General features: G+C 37.2%; 1 protein-coding gene across 2 annotated transcripts; it reads right to left on the bottom strand.

Annotated features, from left to right (window-relative positions):
• Positions 1-919: 919 nt before the first annotated feature.
• snrnp48 (small nuclear ribonucleoprotein 48 (U11/U12)) lies at positions 920-10,065 on the bottom strand. Of its 2 annotated transcripts, none has more exons than XM_067448269.1 (9): positions 9,817-10,065; positions 9,396-9,503; positions 9,219-9,279; positions 9,035-9,115; positions 8,283-8,465; positions 5,871-5,992; positions 2,217-2,317; positions 1,976-2,125; positions 920-1,133 (listed from the first exon to the last, which is right to left on the bottom strand). In XM_067448269.1, the coding sequence occupies exons 1-9, from the start codon at positions 9,964-9,966 to the stop codon at positions 1,070-1,072; spliced, it is 1,020 nt and encodes a 339-aa protein (XP_067304370.1). In that variant the 5' UTR covers positions 9,967-10,065; the 3' UTR covers positions 920-1,069. The 2 variants fall into 2 exon arrangements, with proteins under 2 accessions (XP_067304370.1, XP_067304371.1); XM_067448270.1 differs by having other exon boundaries at positions 1,976-2,119.
• Positions 10,066-13,093: the final 3,028 nt, after the last annotated feature.

The raw sequence follows: 13,093 nt of genomic DNA, 5'->3' as shown, positions 1-13,093 counted from the left end.
CACTCATGCACGTGTATGTGTGTGCGTGATTCGCGATTATATCAAACGATCGTGCGGGCTATGTAATACAAAAATAATAGTCCAATCAATCGTGGGGGGTTGAGAAATAAATCATTGTGTTTGTTTGATAAATACGTACTTGAATCATTCTGGTTGCCGCTTTCAAAACAATCCCTCCCTCATGTAAACTGACCTGACAGGGAAATGGATATGACGGGGGCTGAAGCTCATTAAATATGCAAATCTTATCCAATCCTATAATCTCCAATGCGGCAAACCAATCAAACCTAGCATATTGGAGAGCCTCAAAACCAGTGTAGAAAATAACCTATTACTTATTAGTTATGATGTTTTAGAATGTAAAAACCACACGAATGTCATTAGTTGACCTCAGACAGTATAATTTAAAAAACAGTACAATAAAAAAAAGCCAGTTCATGACACCTTTAAGTAAATATTATTGCGCAAATCAGCACATTAGAATAATTTCTGAAGGATGAGGTAACATTGAAGACTAGATTAATGGCTGTCGTCATCAAAGGTATAATAAATTATTTTAAAAAAAATATATATATATTTTTATAATATAAATATATATTACTATCTTTGGCTTGTTTAATGCAAACCGCTTTGCTACAGAACCAGGCGTAGATCATTTATCTGTTGAGCCTGCGTTTCCCTGTTCTATTACATCATTGATCAATATATATTTGAGCTCTCATTTTCTGCGCCTGGTGTCAATAAATGCTTTTCTTTGACTAACAAGTACGTTTTCAGCCGTGAAACTTACAAGATATTCGTATATCATGATGAGCTCTTATATATTACAGGGTCAAGGGAAATTTAATTTCTCAATTCATCACCCCTTTAATATCTATCATGGCATGGATGTTGAAAACACAAGAAATGTACAAACAAATATTTGAATCATTTTTATTCACATATTATTGTAGCATATCATCGAACTAAAAAATTAAGAAAACAAAACTAAAAAATAAATAAAATTTAAAAACCTAAAGAAAACTCATGCTCAAAATCAATTCATTTGTGATATGTTAAATCTCAAATTTCAAGACTTATTTTTCTTCTTCTTTTTCTTGTGATGTCTCTCCACATCTGGAGAGTGGGAATCTCTAAGGACAAAACAAAAGGAGAGAATAATATATTCAGTCTATCACAACATTTGGGTGTAAAATAGCAAAATGACAAAGAAACACACAACATTATTCAACGCAATTTCCCTTGAAATAAAACAGGGCGGGACATATCGAACAGCTCCTCCCCTTTAAAAAAAAACGCCAATAGCATTTAGTTTATAACCATAGCTCGGCCAGAGCCATTAAGCTCGGTAAAGCCACAATTTACTTCTAATCTCAAACCGTTTCTCCGCCTAACATCCTCAATTATCACTTGAAAATAGCCTTATGCGCAGAATTCAAATGGGTCATACGTTTTCAGGTTTGCGCTATAGTTCTCTGTGCTATCGTGTCTGGACTGCTCTCTGTTACAGCTGTTCCTGTGACACTGACATGAAACCAGTTTTAATTTGCCCCAATAGAAGTCTGAATCGTTCCCTATTCCCTATATAGTGTACAATGTGCAATTGACCATGTAGAAAATTGTAAATGTGTGAACAAGTGGCCGATTTTAGCTGCAGCTTCAGCAGGTTTGTATAATGTAAGGGGCAGGAATGCTTTAGATTCTAGAGAGCATTTGACTGGACAGAAAATCTGATGAGAAGCTGAAGTGCAGCGTGATGTCATCAAAATCATTGATCCATATTGGCGGAAGTGAGAGACTATAAGATTTGAATGCTTATATCTTCTACATTTTGTTATTGTTTTGGAGCACACTAGCTCATAGATAACAATAAGGCTTACATATTCATATATTTTGATTTCATGGTGACTTTAAGAATGATGGATGGACGGATGGATAAATTAAGTTCTTATTAGTTACATACTGTAGGCCTTACCTCTTACTCTTGTGTTTTCTCTCTCGGCTGCGCTTGCGACTGCGGCTGCGTTTGCGGTGCCGTTTATGCCCATGATCATCTCGGGAGCTGATTCGAGACTCACGTGACTCAACGGATGCGGAGCGGCCTTTCTCAGATTCCCCTCTGTAACTAAAAACCAACATAAAATCAATATCAGTCAATCTGTGCTATTTCTGTCAGGGAGGAAAGAGATACGCTATACTGAAATCAAACATGTGACCTGTGGCATGACTCCTGAGATACTTTGGACTCCTCATCCTTCACTTCCTGCCACATCCTGCCTAGTTCTCCAGAGTGGATGTCAATAACCTCGCGAATCACCTAAAAAAGGCATGAAAAGGAATACAATTATGCAGAACATTCTCTATGGCTCTCAAATGATCCACCATGTGAATAAATGTCAATTCAGTTCAAAAACGGAATCGGAAAATTTTAATATTGCATAAAACATTTGTGAATAAAGCTGTGTGAGTCAAAGAGAAAAAAAATCGTCCCTTCTTAATAAACTGGGACTAGATATCACCAAAACCAGAAGAAACTGACTGTATATAATAATTTTCATATACAGTGGGGCAAAAAGTATCTAGTCAGCCACCAATTGTGCAAGTTCTCCCACTTAAAAAGATGAGTGAGGCCTGGAAATTTCATCATAGGTACACTTCAACTATGAGATAAGGAATGAGAAAAAATAATACAGAAAATAACGTTGTCTGATTTTAATGAATTTGTTGCAAATTATGGTGAAAAATAAGTATTTGGTCACCTACAAAAAAAGCAAGATTTATGGCTCTCACAGTCCTGTAACAACTTCTTAAAGAGGCTCCTCTGTTTTCCACTCATTACCTATATTAATGACACCTGTTTGAACTCGTTATCAGTATAAAAGACACCTGTCCACAACCTCAAACATTCAGACTCCAAACTCCACTATGGCCAAGACCAAAGAGCAGTCAAAGGACACCAGAAACAAAATTGTAGACCTGCACCAGGCTGGGAAGACTGAATCTGCAATAGGCAAGCAGCTTGGTGTGAAGAAATCAACTGTGGGAGACAATTAGAAAATGGAAGACATACAAGACCACTGATAATCTCCCTCGAGCTGGGGCTCCACGCAAGATCTCACCTCATGGGGTCAAAATGATCACAAGAACGGTAAGCAAAAACCCCAGAACCACACCGGGGGACCTTGTGAATGGCCTGCAGAGAGCTGGGACCAAAGTAACAAAGGCTACCATCAGTAAAACACTACGCAAATCCTACAGTGCCAGACGTGTCCCCCTGCTTAAGCTAGTACATGTTGGGCCAGCCTGAAGTTTGCTAGAGAGCATTTGGATGATCCAGAAGAGGACTGGGAGAATGTATGGTGAGATGAAAAAATTCAAGGAGAAAGAATGCTCCAAGAGTTGCACCATACCTACTGTGATGCATGGGGATGGAAACATCATGCTTTGGGTCTGTTTTTCTGCAAAGGGACCAGGAAGACTGATCAGTGTAAAGGATAGTATGAATGGGGCCAGAACTCAACCCCATAGAAAATCTTGAAAATCTGTGTAGCCCAGCGACAGCCCCAAAACATCAGTGCTCTAGAGGAGATCTGCATGGAGGAATGGGCCAAAATAACAGCAACAGTGTGTAAAAACCTTATGGCGACTTACAGAAAACATTTGACCTCTGTCATTGCCAACAAAGGGTATATAACAAAGTATTGAGATTAACTTTTGTTATTGACCAAATACTTATTTTCCACCATAATTTGCAAATATATTCTTTACAAAACATGTTTCGTAAAACATGATTTTCTGGATTTTTCTCATTCTGTCTCTCGTAGTTGAAGTGTACCTATGATGAAAATTACAGGCCTCTCTCATCTTTTTAAGTGGGAGATCTTGCACAATCGGTGGCTGACTAAATACTTTTTTTGCCCTACTGTATAATAAACTACTTGCGATTTAGAGCACGCTAATGAAACGCAATAAATGCATTATCTTGCTTTCGGAGGCAGATGCCTGCTGTTTGGGAATGCAGCTGCAAAAAACAGTTCTGAAAGGTAATAATACCAAGTGTCATTTCAGAACAACCAAAACCGCAATTCTGGTGCTGTGCAAAAAGTTCGGTCCACTAGTTAGTTCAGTTATGCCATTCCATTGCAAAGTAACAATTTATTTTATGCGCATTAAGGAATTTATTCAGTAAATGTGTTTCCATTGTAGTTTATGCTAGGGCTGCGTTAAAATGATAATCATGATTATTTTGCTCAAAATCATAATCATGATTATTAATCACGATAAATCTGTCAAAAAAGTGTAATGTAGTTTTAGTTATTTTACACATTGTTTACCTATGATAACTTCGTTAGATGGTAAATCAATAAAAAACACATGGTTTTGGTGAACACTTTGTAATCTGTATTCACATTCGATTTTTAAAGCAAAGAACAATGGTATATATATATATATATATATATATATCTATATCCGTGACTAGGGACAGTCTAAACACTTAACATGAAAAATGCTTAATGTGGCTTAATGCACTGGCAGCCCATGGCTACTGTACAGCAAAACAGTTGAGCCTAGAATATGAACACAACACAGTTTAATTACATGTTGTGTTTTCCTCCCACAGAAAACTGTTATTTAGAAAAAGCTCAACGTCACTTAATGTAGCCTACTAGTGATATTAAAAGAGAAAATTCTGCACAAACCAATTTTTCTGTATAGTATGCTTTATTAGTATGTAACGTTTACTAAGTTTGGTCTTTTAATGTCACTGTAGCCTACATTAAGCATTTTCTTTATGGTTAAATATTTCTTTATGCTTAACTAAACGCGTTGCGTTAATATTAAGGGCTCATCTGCTTTTCTGTACATGATATGCTTTATTAGTATGATGTTCACTACGTGTGGTTTGTTAATAACACTGTCTTCATTAATTAAGCCACATTAAGCTTTTTTCACATTTTCATGTTAAGCGTTGGAGAACGTCCCAGTGGCGATATCATTTTAAACTGATTCACATTATGAAAACCTTTAGGAACTTTAAAAGAAAAAACAGCAAAACTCGTAATATTATTTCCAATAATTCTAAATTAGGTTTATTTTGCTGATTGAATTGTCACATCGTTTGCAAAGGTGCGTTTATTCTGCAAACAGTAAGCTGGAGATCCGTACGTGCATTTGTTGAAATTCATCGCTGAAGGTTTAATCATGGCAGATTTAGTCATATAAATAGAACAAGTGTCTTGTGAAGAAACAAAGACTGGCCGTATGACACTTTCATTGGGACAGGATTTCGCTATGGAGATCGCTAAACTTTGTTTTCAGATAAGTGCTCCTTCCACATTTAGAGGAAGCGCATGGACAGGGTGACCAGATTGCAGAGATTAAGTAAAACACAGGCAAGAAAGTATATCCTTTTAAGGAGAAAACTCTATTTGGGGGATTTAAGCTCTTCGCATCTGGCAACCACAAGCAAGACTGCTAGTGGAGGCTAGTTAGGCAAACCCCAAAGAAAAAACAAGTTTTAAGGATAAATAAAGAGCAGGACAGTATTGTGACGATTATTTTAAATCAATCGACAAGAGCAGTTATTATCATCACAATTAAAATATGATTAATCGTGCAACCCTAGTTTATGCGCATGTTTCAACAGATAAAAAGTTTATCCTGCTCAAATGAGTGCATACTTTTTTTGTGCATTTTTAAATTGTATGCACATCTTGGCCTTTTCATATTTATTCATATTTTATGCAAAGGCAAATAAAAATAGGTGGGTGGAAACATAGCAAGTGAGAACATGCATAGTGACATGAGATATAAATAGTGTTTTGTGGGTAAGTACATCCTACAAGAGCAAAAACAAACAAAACACAGACCTCCGTGTAAGACTTCTTGGTGATGTGAACGTTTTTTGCTCTGTAAGACTGTCTACGCCTCCTGTAGTCCCTCATCTCAGCCAAGACCTCCAGATGAGACTTTGGCCCACTCTGTTGCTCTCCTATAGAATAGGACAAACAAAACATTTTTCTTTACTTACAGTATATCAACCGAATATTATCAAGTAATAGGTACTCAGTATATATATATGTGAGGTAAAAAAAATGGAAGTGAAAAATGGGCTTGGAACTGACGCACTTAAAAGTGGAGGCATTTGTGAGATTTTCTCAGTTTGGAGTATCAAATCTGTATTGGATGTGTATCAGCTATAGTTGGGCCCTGTGATGTAGCTCCACGTGTAGCTCTGACTCAAGACTGAGTAGGTCTTGTGGTGCAGCTCCGCCACTGGGTTTAGTGAGCCCCAGCCAAGTATTTAAAACCTTTTCCAGCTCAAGATTACTCCATGACCTTTTATAGGTAACTGTCATAATTACTCAGACTGAGAAATGACTTGCTTACACTCTTGTGTTCACAGCTGTTCAAACCAAGAATAATAACAATAAGGATAACTATATTAGCATCAACACCAGCAGACAATATGACTTTGTTTATTCTAAGTGCATACTTGTCTGTTGCTTTAAATGCTCTAGCTCATTATAGCAAGATGGATTCTGATTGTCTGTCAACGTTTTTATGAGGTCTGTCAACCAACTAAAACATTTCATCGCTATTAATCACATATTGTCATGAGTTAACTTGCGATTAATCACAATTTAATTGCACATTTTTATCAGTTGTTAATGTACCTTAAATTTATGTTTTTTACGTTTTTAATACTCTAATCAACTTTCATTATTAGTGAAACCATACTCAGAGGTTACAGATGTTTTTCAAAGAACCATGTCTCTTAAGCCTAAGCTTAAAAATTCAGAATAAGCAGTGATTTCTCTCATTTTAAGAATATTAATAAAGGGAGTTTTTACACTGGGAGTTTAATTCAGAATACGGCAGTTCGTATGAAAAATTTGTAATATGAAAGCTGTCATGCGGACCTAAGAGCGAACCAGTTCCACACCATACCTGTTGGAGGTCCATATTCCACGAGTAGGAATATAGTGTGGCCCCTTTAAGAGATGCGCGTTCCTTGTTGAACTACCTGTATTTTGTGTGTGTGCCGAACTGATTTAAATGAATAGTGTGAAGAACGCGGACTCGGGAGCGCTCTTGTTCAGAAAAGTGACCTGCGTATTCATTTTAGCTGATTGTAATGTATTTAGTCCAATAAAACACACGTACTGTAAGCAGTGATGGTGTTAATGATTTACCTGCTCAGTTAAAAAACTAACTTTTTTTTTTTTCGACCTAGAGTCTAATAAAGGTTAAGCAGAAAATATGGAAGCTTATGTAGGCTATAACTGCATTTGTTTCAGAGGAATGTTATTGTTAACCCTTTTCTTTCCCTATTAATGTTTGCTGCTGCATCCTTTACATCTATGGCTGATCTCAAATTTCTCCAACTACGGGCCATGGATCAAACAGAAAACGTGTGCTGCGTTAATAAAATCAGTGCCATTAAAATAAATTTGCGTTAATGCGTTATTAACGTGTTTATTTTGACAGCCCTAGTTTTTATCATTCATCAGCTGGATAAAATCGTTCTGAAAGTGATTCGCACTATACAGTGTTGCCACAGTTACTTTAAAAAAGTAATTTGATTACTAATTACTCCTTTAAAAAGTAACTTAGTTACTTTACAGATTACTTGATTTTAAAAGTAACTAATTTAGGTTACAAGTTACTTTTAAGTTGAACTTAAAAACTATTTCCTGTTTTTATATATATATAAAAAACTATTTCCTGTTTTTATATATATATAAAAAAAAGTCTTTCTTGACCTGACATGTTCAAAATTTGCATTTGTAATCTACATTGTTTATAAATGTAACTATTAAATTATTTGTGTTTTATGAATATTAAACCACAGTATTAGAGCAGCAAGGAGTGGTTTTACCAAACAAAACAAGTGTATAGACACAATAAGAAAGCAAAAATATATATTTTAACTAATGAAAATAAAAACAATAGTAACGCACAGTGACTTGGATAAATTACTTTAATCTGATTACTGGTTTGGAAATAGTAACACGTTAGATTACTCGTTACTGGAAAAAGTGGTCATATTAGAGTAACGCATTACTAAGTAACGCGTTACCGGCATCACTGGTGTTATAGCAGCATTTTTTGAATTATATCTTTATTGTTATCGTCCTTGGAGTGAACGGGCTTTACACTTGAAGCATCTATTCACAAGATTTGGGTGAACAGACTTTTTTAAAGAGAGGACAGAAATCCCATAATTTGCCCCATGAACAGTGGTGATATAATGGGTCTGTGAGTGTGAATTTAAGTACCTTTTTTAAGCTTTGCAACAAGATCTACATAAAGATCCTCATTGTTGGATTCTCTCTTTGCTCTCTGCTGATTGGCTTGTTGTATCACATGTTCATAGACAGCCATTCGTTCTGCCACAGTGAGGTCACATAAGGTCCGCTTATGATTCTGAGGTATGTAAGGGAGATCTGTAGATGCGTCACCTACAAAAATAAATCAAATTTTACACAATGAAGTCTGAAGTCTCAGGGACTCAGGAATGTTTTTCCAAATTACATTATAAATGACCAGTCTACAAAAAGTAAATCCATTGGAGAATAGTAAGTAAGATACACACTCCCATTATGTAATGGGACAAATAGACCAACAGATTTCTGCATTGTTTCGGTCTTGGTGTAATTTATGAATATTTAACTAATGTGTACCAGATGTGAAATAATGTGTAATGTGTGCCATGCGAAATAAATTCTATCAAGCAATATTAAGGACCAAGCCTTTAAAAGGATATTGAGCCAAAGGATACAGCAAGTATGAGTGGAAAATTGTCTAGACCAGACATCCTTTAATACTCACCCCTGATACTGGGAGAGAAAAAAAGAACACAGATAAATGATGAAAATATTTGGAAAATAAATAAATAAAGACATGGATATCTTTGATACACATTCTGGCACACACAATTTTAAATGTGCCATATTGCTTGTTATCCTGATAAGTGGTGATATAACCCAATCCCAGTCTAGAAAGAGGAACTAGCTATCTAAATGCTTACTTTGCGTGTGGAGTCCTGTTGAACTCAAGTGAGGAGCATTTTCCCGGGTCTGCAGAATGACTTGGTGAAATGTGTCTATGTCTGAAAGTGATATCAGTCAACATCACAACTTCACACAGACTTGCAGAGCTTTTAAAATTGAATGGATGTGAGAAAGGTCTTTCACAAAGTCAAACAAAATTACCCATGGTAATGGACGGAACATTCGCTTTCTCATAGTACACTGAAGGATCAAACATTTCAGCCTAAAAACAAATGACAGAAAGAAAAAATACCTTGTAAATATAATCCGATAAGAGATTAAGTAAATCACAAGACTTTTTGCTGTCACAGACGGTCCTTAATGTGGTTTATTATTCACCTGCTCTTCTTTAGAGTATCCCAGCTGACTGAGCTGACAGGCGGCTTTGTGTTTCTCCATCCTGTCCTGCGGCACAGTGTGCTTTGGATCAAATGGACACACTTCCATCTGACAAATAAAAAGACAATAACATTCAAAGCACAAGAGAGGTAAAGCTTAACATATTACAGATTTACCCTTACATAGTTACCATATTAAATATACTCTCCTGTAGATATATATGAAGTAAGTTAATGTATTAAGTATTAAACGTGATTTCCTAATAGTTAATAATTTACAGGAATACAAAAGACAATAGTGTGTGGTATTTTTGGCGGGTATACTCGATCCTGGTTCAACACACGGGCTACCAATCCATTCACTAATGAATAAGTCTATCATTTTATAGTTTTGTGTTTGGCTGTTGTTTCTCTAACGTTACCTGAATTGCATGTGTATCTAATTCCTGACTCCATCCCAGCGAGTCAAACAAATCCCTGAGTTCGGCTTGACAGCTCTCCGTGAAGTCTGTGAGCTCCTGCAAACGCTGCATGCGCTCCTGGAGACCCAACGAAAAAGTTGTTTCACACATTTCACATTAGAAATGCTCGAAAAAAAACCCTCTTGCTATGCGATTGTTGACTACGTGCGTGTTCGTTGGCGACTTGGCACTTGAAGATGACGTATGCATGACGTAGCCTCGAACTGTGGTTGCCACAACCGTGGGGGAATAACCTGCGCGTTGCATGCAAAAAAATATTTCGAAGACATTGACTGAATGTGATTGACTGTTGGGTGGGAAATGTCTATATTTCTAAAAAAAAAAAAAAATGTCTATATTTCTCTCTCTCTCTCTCTCTCTCTCTCTCTCTCTCTCTCTCTCTCTCTCTCTCTCTCCCTCTCTCTCTCTCTCTCTCTCTCTCTCTCTCTCTCTCTCTCTCTCTCTCTCTCTCTCTCTCTCTCTCTCTCTCTCTCTCTCTCTCTCTCTCTCAATTCAATTCAATTCAATTCAATTCAATTCAATTCAATTCAGCTTTATTGGCATGACTGTCGGATAGTACAATGTTGCCAAAGCATTAAAAATGTAACAAGTTATACAGGTATAGATATCTAAATACAAAATATAATTAAAGAAAAAAAAAAAAAAAAAAAAAAAAAAAAAACATACATGCTATATTGTAAATATATTATGACATAACTCAATCGGTTGTAAGATACAGGGTAAATGGTTACAGAGAGCAGTGAAGAGACTAAAGAGGGTTCAGCCTTTGTCCCTCATGATATGGCAGGAGGACACATACTGTGCTGCCAAGTGGATACATTTCTCTTTTTCTCCTAAGATATAATCTCTATCTCTCTCTCTCTCTCTCTCGGAATAAAATCAATCTGAATGGCACAGAAAGTGTTAAATCAGATTATAGAGTCTCTGCCACAAGACTATACACGGGCACTGGAATCTTTTGATGAAGAGCTGGACAAATGTGTGTTTCCAGACCTTTATGTGGAGAGCAGGAAACCGTTTTGCATCTGTTTTTAGAGTGTGAAAGGCTTCAGCCACTTTTTCAGAATTTGGAAGAGTGGTGTAACACTCTGAGGGAAGTGTTTACACCAGTTTTATTCATCTATGGCCCAAAATATAGTAGAAAAGGGAGGGATGTTCATGTTTTAATTAATTTTCTATTTGGGCAAGCAAAACTGGCCATGGCTTTCACGGAAAAATCTTTTGAGAGGTGATGGATCAACTGATGTAGTGGCCATTTTTAAGGGTTTACTAAAATCACGGATCAAAATAGAATTTACTTACTATAGATTGGTTAATGGCATGGATATGTTCAAATACAAATGGGGAGTAAATCAATGTATTTGTGATGTTGTTGATGATGATGGCATCATCTCTCTCTCTCTCTCTCTCTCTCTCTCTCTCTCTCTCTCTCTCTCTCTCTCTCTCTCTCTCTCTCTCTCTCTCTCTCTCTCTCTCAGATTCAGATTCAGATTCAAATAGCTTTATTGGCATGGTGAAGGAAATCTTTACATTGCCAAAGCATTCATAACACTATACGAAATAAATAATAATACAAATAAAATAAAATTACATGAAAATAAACATAGCAATAAAAATGTCCAATCTTCTAATATTTACAAAGTGGTTAGCTCTGTCCTGCTGGAGGCTCTTTTGTCGTGACAGGACTTCACGTATCTGGCAGCCTGGTTTGGGTTCGCTGGGCTTTCTCCGAGCAGGAGTGGGAGTTTGTCCATATTTGATAATTGAAGGAAGTCTTTCTGATGGGTTGTGAAAAGGGGATAGAATGTGTCTCTAATGTTTTTATAATTGGGGCAGAATGTCAGGAAATGTAGCTCTGTTTCCAGCTGCTTCTCTGTGCAGTGAGGACACAGTCGCTCTTCCTTCGGCAGCCAGGTCTGTCTGTGTCTGCCTGTCTCTATGCTCAGACTGTGTTCACTGAGTCTGTACATGCTCAGGACTTTCCTCAGCTTAGGGTCGCTCACTTTACTCAGGTATCCTGCCAATTCATATTTTCTGTTTAGGGCCAAATAGCATTCCAATTTACTCTGTTTCTCTGTTGCAACTGTCCAATGTTTGAGGTATTTTTCTTTTTGTGTTTTAATGATTTGGTTTGGTCTGGCTATGTTTTTATTGTCAGTTTGTGACGTCAGCTCTAAGACCAGTCGGCCGAGGGCGTTGTTCTCTGGCTTCAGCTCTCGGTAGGTCAGGGCTTTGTGATGGAGGGTCTGTTCATCGCTACTTTTTAAGTGGGCATGGAATTTAATGGCTCTTTTTTGAATGGTTATTACCAGGGGGTATAGTCCTAATTCTGCTCTACAGGCATTATTTGGGGTTTTGCGCTGAACTCGTAGCAAAATTTTGCACAGCTCGGTCTGCAGAGTCTCTATTGGGTGTTTGTCCCATGTTGAGAACTCTTGGTCTGAGAGCGGACCCCAGACTTCACTCCCGTACAGCGCGATGGGCTCTATTACGGTCTTCATTATTTTTAGCCAGATTCTGATTGGGATGTCAATTTGTATATTTCTCCTAATAGCATAAAAAGCTCTCCGTGCCTTTTCTCTCAAGTCCTTAACAGCTTTTTTAAAATTCCCTGTGTTGCTAATATTTATGCCGAGGTAAGTGTAATCCTGTGTGTGTTCGAGGGGCATGTGGTTTAATTTGAAACTATGATGTTGGTCTTGGCGGTTGGGTCTCTTTTGGAAAATCATTATTTTAGTCTTTTTGGGGTTAACTGATAGAGCCCATGACTGACAGAAGTTGTTTAGGAGGTCTAGATGCTGCTGTAGACCCTCTTTAGTGGGAGACAGCAGCACCAGATCATCAGCAAACAGAAGGCATTTGACTTCAGTGTCCAGTAGAGTAAGGCCAGGTGCCGCAGACTGATCCAGGGCCTGTGCTAGTCCATTTATGTAGATATTGAACAGCGCAGGACTTAAGCTGCAGCCCTGTCTCACTCCACGACTCTGAGGGAGGAATTCTGTGTGTTTGTTTCCAATTTTAACTGCAAATTTGTTGTTGGTGTACATTGATTTGATGATGTCATAGGTTTTTCCTCCGATGCCGCACTGGATTAACTGAAGAAAAAGACCTTCATGCCAAATGGAGTCAAAAGCTTTTTTGAAATCAACAAAACATGAGAAAATTTTACCTTTGTTCTGGTTGATTTGCTTGTCAATTAAGGTATGGAGGGTGTATA

The sequence above is a fragment of the Pseudorasbora parva genome, chromosome 7, assembly GCF_024679245.1.
Source record: "Pseudorasbora parva isolate DD20220531a chromosome 7, ASM2467924v1, whole genome shotgun sequence".
Taxonomy (NCBI): Eukaryota; Metazoa; Chordata; class Actinopteri; order Cypriniformes; family Gobionidae; genus Pseudorasbora; species Pseudorasbora parva.
Note: the sequence above shows the minus strand (reverse complement) of the source record. Positions and strands in the feature narration are given on the sequence as shown.

Excerpts from the sequence above, each read along its gene's own strand:
- snrnp48 (XM_067448269.1), bottom strand. The coding sequence starts at position 9,966 with ATGTGTGAAACAACTTTTTCGTTGGGTCTCCAGGAGCGCATGCAGCGT. Across the intron at positions 9,280-9,395 it reads GATACTCTAAAGAAGAGCAG|GCTGAAATGTTTGATCCTTC; the intron begins GTGAATAATAAA and ends ATTTGTTTTTAG. Across the intron at positions 8,466-9,034 it reads AACAGGACTCCACACGCAAA|GTGACGCATCTACAGATCTC; the intron begins GTAAGCATTTAG and ends TTATTTTTGTAG.